Source organism: Centropristis striata, chromosome 16, assembly GCF_030273125.1.
Source record: "Centropristis striata isolate RG_2023a ecotype Rhode Island chromosome 16, C.striata_1.0, whole genome shotgun sequence".
Taxonomy (NCBI): Eukaryota; Metazoa; Chordata; class Actinopteri; order Perciformes; family Serranidae; genus Centropristis; species Centropristis striata.
Window position 1 is genome coordinate 36197326 of NC_081532.1, and position 7500 is coordinate 36204825.

The window sequence follows — 7500 nt, forward strand, 5'->3', positions numbered from 1 at the left end:
CTGCTGTCTGGCTGCTGTGTTCAGGCTCTGAGTTCGTGACGGGCTGGACGGGGAAGCGCGGCAGGAAGCTGAAGTCGAAGCTGGAGAAGACGAAGCAGAAGGTGAAGAGCATGGCCCGGGAGCTCTACGACGACCACTTCAAGGCCGTGGAGAGCATGCCCAGAGGAGTGGTGGTCACCCTGAGGAACATCTCCACACAGCTGGAGTCGGCCTGGGAGCTGCACACCAACAGACAGGTACGCCTCAATGCTACTGTTATTATATACAGAATAATAAATGGCCAAAAAAAGACACAAATTGACCACAAAAAGACATAAATTGACGAAAAAAACCACACAAAAATTCCCAAACACTTTTAAATACACTGATAACAAAATCAGTCTGAAATTGTTTATTCACTGACAACAACATCTAAATGCTGAAAAAAGACGACAACATTACTGTTAGAAGCTTTTACAGCAACGCAAAACCAGAGGGCAGTTACTACATTTTTGAGGTCAAAGGTCAAATAAATCGTCATGATTTTTTTATCTTAAAAATTACGTCAATAGATGTAGAAAAAATTGTCATACCACCTCCCTACCGACAGTCAGTCAAATTATTAGCCCACCAATTATTTGTTTTCTAAATGTGGGGGATGTGTGGATGAAATGTTCTGGTTAATTTTAATGGCAACTAAAGGTACATTTGTTTGGACAAATATAATGATAACAAAAATAAACAGTTTAATTTAAGAGCTGATATCTAGACATTTTTTCATGGTTGTATTGATAAAGATTTTGTTATCAAGAATTTTTCCATGACCTTAGATGTAAAAATGACTAAAAAAGACGCAAAATTACAAAATTATGGAAATGGAAACAAATTTAGGTAATTATCAAAAGGTTAAAGTTGAAAGGAGTATTTCTCAGTTTTACCCTTTTCTAGTGACTGCAGTCAGGCTCTGCAGGGCCGTATACTAGAGTGTTTAGAAACAAATAAAATGTTTATTATTACTATTATATAGTGAATGCTGAAGTTGTGTTTTGTGCTGCAGTGTATTGAAGGAGAGAACACGTGGAGGGACCTGATGAAGACGGCTCTGGAGAACCTGATCGTAGTTCTAAAGGATGAAAACACAATTTCTCCGTACGAGATGTGCAGCAGCGGCCTGGTCCAGGCGCTCTTCACCGTCCTCAACAATGTGAGCAGCTCTTTCTTTATATATATATATATATATATGTTATCCAGAAGAGTCCTGGGCAGGGTGTAATAAATAAAGCTGCTGTCTGTCTGTGTGCAGAGTGTGGAACTGGACCTGAAACATGATTGTAAGCCTTTAATGGAGAGGATCAATGTCTTTAAGGCGGCTTTCAGCGAGAACGAAGACGATGAAAGGTAACGGCAGCTAATCATACAACCATTCATACTTTTATTCTCTAGATTAATAACTGTGTCCACGTCTCCAGTATCGTCTCCATGTCTGTTTCTTTTGCTCCTGTCACCTTTTACTCACTGTGGCCACAACATATAAAATCTATATAAATCTATGTCATGCAGAATCATTGAAATCATGGCTAGAAGTAGGGTTTTCTTCCTGCAGAATAACACAGAATGACATAAATCTTGAAAAAACACCAAAGTGTCGCCTATATTGTAAAAACTAGTGAAGTATTTCCATGTTTCTAACCTCTCCGGTGGATTAAATTTCTGGTGGATACTGTTTTGTAAGTTGCCGGAGAAGTAAACAGAAAGGCTAAAGGTGAGGCTAAAGGTGGAGCTAAAGGTGGAGCTAAAGGTGGAGCTAAAGGTGGAGCTGAGGGCAGGAGATAGATGTCAGCCATGACTTAATAAACCAGGCGGAACAGGTGAATGTTGAGAGAGAGCAAAGGAATTGACAATCTATCCAGCGCTGTATCGAGAGAAAACTAACATTCACAACACGGTAATTTACACACGGCTATGATGCGTTCAAGAGCGTGGGACATATGAAAACTAACTGAGAAACAAGTTATTACTGAATGGAACTTAGTTCAATAAACAAGTTAACAAACATTAACAGCTTTCTACCTACAACAAATCTCACAATTAGTTTATTTTGGGTCTTAAACCTGCAGAAACACCCAGGACTGTAAAGTAGTTCACTGTGTTATTGTATATTTTTCTACATTTGTTGTACTGTTGAGTAGAAAAAAGTTTTTATATTTTTCCATGTTCATCTTATTAAATTTGCTTTGTTATTGACTTTGTATGTTAATAAACTATTGGAATAATCTCTAGTTTCTTTAGTTTCCATTACAGATGCTTTAAAACTGGGAGTTTAAAAACAATATAAAAATTGTGATAATAATCGAGATCAGACAATATGTAAAAATATATATATGGTGATCATTTTTTTTGCCCTGATGGAGCTGTTTGGAGCTGCTATGACCACTTTAGTCGTCCTACAAACTAGTTCTTGTTCAGGTCTGAAAACTGTTGAACAGCAGTGAATAAACCAAACACACCTCCATTCTAACATTACATTATTATATTCTCTCATTACCATAACTTCTCTTTCTCTTAAACATGCAACAGAGAGAGTAAAAGAGTCAGATTGATCCTGAATCCTATACTTTGTGTTTGTGTCTGCAGCCGACCAGCTGTTGCCTTAATCCGTAAACTGATCGCCGTCCTGGAGTCGATAGAACGTCTACCTCTGCACCTGTACGACACGCCAGGATCCTCCTACAACCTGCAGGTGAGTCTCCGGGTCTCCTGGAGGACTGAGTGGTGGCCTGTTGGTCACTTTAACAGCTTAAAGCACTGATGCCTACTTAAAATTGATATGAGTCAATAAGTCAAATCCATGTTGAAGAAACACATTTAATACCGCAAGCTACTAAAACTGTATCTACAGTTCTGCACAGATTTGTTCTCATAGTAAAACACACAAACAGCAGTAAAAGAGGAAAAATGACCCAAAAAAGTATAGAAGTGAGGCCTCGATGTTTAATCTTTAAGACTTTCATGTTTAATCAGGAGCTTTAAAATATCAGCAGAGTAATAACTTGCTGTCTGTCCCTGGTCCAGCTGTAAGGAGCTGAGTGTTTTAAATCTATGTGTGATATCTTTTTTTCTTTAACTCTCGCGTGTTTGTCTGGTCAGATCTTGACCAGGAGGTTGCGGTTCCGTCTGGAGCGAGCGCCGGGCGAGACGGCTCTGATCGACCGAACGGGACGCATGCTGAAGATGGAGCCGCTGGCCACGGTGGAGTCTCTGGAGCAGTACCTGCTGAAGATGGTGAGGACGGGCAGTTACTGCTTAGTACTACTTACTGAGGTTAAATATCACCACTCAGCTCTAACCTCCGTCTCTTCCAGGTGGCCAAGCAGTGGTACGACTTCGAGCGCTCGTCCTTCGTCTTCGTGAGGAAGCTGAGGGAAGGACAGACCTTCACCTTCAGACACCAGCACGACTTCGACGAGAACGGGATCATCTACTGGGTCGGAACCAACGCCAAGTAAGAACCGCAGCTACAGCCCAACTATACATCTGTATTCAAGACTAACTTTATGGCATCATTTACTTGAAAGTTTTTTTTTCTGACCATTTTTATCCATTCTCTGTATGAATAAAATTGCATAATTCAGCACCAAATTGCTGCAACAACTTATGGGACATAGTTGAACATGGAAATGGAATTCAGATAGCAACATATTAATGTTATGACCCTTTATAGACCTTAATAGGTTTCAATATATAAAAAAAATTCATGAAGTCAGTTTTTATTAGATTTTTTTGACCAGAACAACTTGACAACTTTTGTGTTCAGGACGGCCTACGAGTGGGTGAATCCTGCTGCTTACGGCCTGGTGGTGGTGACATCATCAGAGGGGCGCAACCTCCCCTACGGCCGACTGGAGGACATCCTGAGTCGGGATAGCTCCGCCCTCAACTGCCACACCAATGACGACAAGAACGCCTGGTTCGCTGTCGACCTCGGTCTCTGGGTCATCCCCTCAGCCTACACCCTGAGACACGCCAGGTAACGAACCAAACACACCCCGAGACACGCCAGGTAACAAACCAAACGCACCCCGAGACACGCCAGGTAACGAACCAAACGCACCCCGAGACACGCCAGGTAACAAACCAAACACACCCCGAGACACGCCAGGTAACAAACCAAACGCACCCCGAGACACGCCAGGTAACAAACCAAACGCACCCTGAGACACGCCAGGTAACAAACCAAACGCACCCTGAGACACGCCAGGTAACGAACCAAACACACCCCGAGACACGCCAGGTAACGAACCAAACACACCCTGAGACACGCCAGGTAACGAACCAAACGCACCCCGAGACACGCCAGGTAACGAACCAAACGCACCCTGAGACACGCCAGGTAACAAACCAAACGCACCCTGAGACACGCCAGGTAACAAACCAAACGCACCCCGAGACACGCCAGGTAACGAACCAAACACACCCCGAGACACGCCAGGTAACGAACCAAACACACCCTGAGACACGCCAGGTAACGAACCAAACGCACCCTGAGACACGCCAGGTAACGAACCAAACGCACCCTGAGACACGCCAGGTAACAAACCAAACGCACCCTAAGACACGCCAGATAACAAACCAAACGCACCCCGAGACACGCCAGGTAACGAACCAAACGCACCCCGAGACACGCCAGGTAACGAACCAAACGCACCCCGAGACACGCCAGGTAACGAACCAAACGCACCCCGAGACACGCCAGGTAACGAACCAAACGCACCCCGAGACACGCCAGGTAACGAACCAAACGCACCCCGAGACACGCCAGGTAACGAACCAAACGCACCCCGAGACACGCCAGGTAACGAACCAAACGCACCCCGAGACACGCCAGGTAACGAACCAAACGCACCCCGAGACACGCCAGGTAACGAACCAAACGCACCCCGAGACACGCCAGGTAACGAACCAAACGCACCCCGAGACACGCCAGGTAACGAACCAAACGCACCCCGAGACACGCCAGGTAACGAACCAAACGCACCCCGAGACACGCCAGGTAACGAACCAAACGCACCCCGAGACACGCCAGGTAACGAACCAAACGCACCCCGAGACACGCCAGGTAACGAACCAAACGCACCCCGAGACACGCCAGGTAACGAACCAAACGCACCCCGAGACACGCCAGGTAACGAACCAAACGCACCCCGAGACACGCCAGGTAACGAACCAAACGCACCCCGAGACACGCCAGGTAACAAACCAAACGCACCCCGAGACACGCCAGGTAACGAACCAAACACACCCCGAGACACGCCAGGTAACAAACCAAACACACCCCGAGACACGCCAGGTAACGAACCAAACACACCATCCTAAAAAATCCAGTAAACAAACGAAACCAAATGCAACTTTTTTTCCTTCTTCTCTCCTCCTCCTCTCCTCCTCCTCCTCCTCCTCCTCTCCTCGCTCTTCCTCCTCTCCTCTCCTCTCCTCTCCTCCTCCTCCTTCTCCTCCCCATCCTCTTCCTCCTTCTCCTCCCCCTCCTCTTCCTCCTTCTCCTCCTCTCCTCCCCCTCCTCTCCTCCTGCCCCTCCTCCTCCTGCTCTAGGGGCTATGGGCGCTCGGCGTTGAGGAACTGGGTGTTCCAGGTGTCTAAGGACGGTCAGAACTGGACGACTCTGTACACTCACGTGGACGACTGCAGCCTCAACGAGCCGGGGTAACACACCACGCCACCGCCACCAGAACCAGGACCCACGGGCCTGCTGCTGCTAGTACTCACTCTGTGTGTGTGTCTGTGTGTGTGTGTCTCTGTGTGTGTGTGTGTGTGTGTGTGTCTCTGTGTGTGTGTCTGTGTGTGTGTGTGTGTGTGTGTGTGTGTGTGTGTGTGTGTGTGTGTGTGTGTGTGTGTGTGTGTGTGTGTGTCTGTGTGTGTGTGTGCAGGTCTACAGCCACGTGGCCTCTGGACCCGTCTAAGGAGGAGAAGCAGGGCTGGAGGCACATCCGGATCAAGCAGATGGGGAAGAACGCCAGCGGGCAGACTCACTACCTGTCGCTGTCGGGACTGGAGCTCTACGGGACCGTCACCGCCGTCTGCGAGGACCAGCTCGGTAAATACCACTCACTACAAATAACTACAACTAAATAATAATAAAAAAAAAATTTGAAATACAATTAACAACTAAATAATAATACTAAAAAAATGTACAAAATACATACAAAAATTTTTAGTATTTTATATGCAGTAAATAAATAAATATATCGTTAAAAAATATGCAAATATTTCTATTAAAGAGCTGAGCTAATAGCTGGTGCTGCCTCCTCCCGGCAGGTAAAGCTGTGAAGGAGGCGGAGGCCAACCTCCGGCGCCAGCGCCGCCTGTTCCGCTCCCAGGTGATGAAGTACATCGTCCCCGGAGCGCGGGTCGTCCGCGGCATCGACTGGAAGTGGCGCGACCAGGACGGCAACCCGTCCGGAGAGGGCACCGTCACCGGGGAGGCGCACAACGGTAAGAACCTGCACCTCCTTCCTCCTGCAGCTGGAGGAGACGCACTCACAGGCCAGGTCTGACGGGGAGGAGCAGCTTCCTGTTTCTGTTGCTGAGGGAAGATATCTGAGCTCTCAGGCTGAAACTTCTTTGTTTGTGCAAGGAAACAAATATAAACGGCTCTGAGTCATACGACCATAATAATATTAAATCTGTCAAAGAATAAGCAGATTCATTTGGAAATACAAGGACAAACAACAACATGCATAACAATATTTATAAGAATATAACTTCACATTCATTTGTTCATTTATATTTTTTACAATATATTTATTCATTTTTATCCCTTTATTTTTCCCTATTATGATTATTTTTGTGCATTTCCACACTTATTTATTTTTTATTTCCCTTTGTTTCCATACTTTCAATTATCTTTATATTTCCATATTTATTGTCAGATTTATTCTGTTTCATGGCGCTGCGTTCGCTCCACGCATGCTGACTCAAAGAACTAAATCTTTATTTAAGGAACAAAATTAAAATGTGCAAAAAAGCTGTTTCACACAAACTGAAGAATCTGATGTGAATGAAGGTTCAGATATCTTCCCACAGTGTTTGACTCTAATCTGTTCATCAGCAGGTTTCTGTCAGAGAGAAGAACATTTCTGCATTAACCCTTTCCTCCCTCAACTCTTCATCTCTGCGGTGTAGATAGATAGATAGATAGATAGATAGATAGAGAGATAGATTACTTTATTCATCCCCGAAGGGAAAGACGTGCAGTCAGGACAGAGTAGGGCTGGTCCATCAGCTGCTGCTTAATAACAGCTCCTGTTTCTCTTCAGTTTTTAATTTGATCTCTAACTGTATCAGTATCACTGAACTGAAACATGTCCATCGTTCAGTTCTGCCGCCGTACGTCAATCAGCCAATGAGCTGAGAATTAAGTTGGATAAAGCTACAGTTTATAAACTGAAATAAATATATATATATTTTTTTTAAAATTATTTTCTCCATGTATGCATGCAGCAATTACTC

General features: G+C 45.1%; 1 protein-coding gene across 1 annotated transcript in view; it reads left to right on the forward strand.

The window, feature by feature from the left end:
- hectd1 (HECT domain containing 1) overlaps nucleotides 1-7500 on the forward strand; it is a 50754-nt gene that overhangs the window by 18258 nt on the left and 24996 nt on the right. The window contains 10 exon segments of the mRNA XM_059352690.1: nucleotides 25-236; nucleotides 1037-1183; nucleotides 1283-1377; nucleotides 2614-2719; nucleotides 3127-3261; nucleotides 3342-3481; nucleotides 3794-4006; nucleotides 5584-5694; nucleotides 5919-6085; nucleotides 6307-6483. Coding sequence (XP_059208673.1) covers nucleotides 25-236; nucleotides 1037-1183; nucleotides 1283-1377; nucleotides 2614-2719; nucleotides 3127-3261; nucleotides 3342-3481; nucleotides 3794-4006; nucleotides 5584-5694; nucleotides 5919-6085; nucleotides 6307-6483 — 1503 coding nt within the window.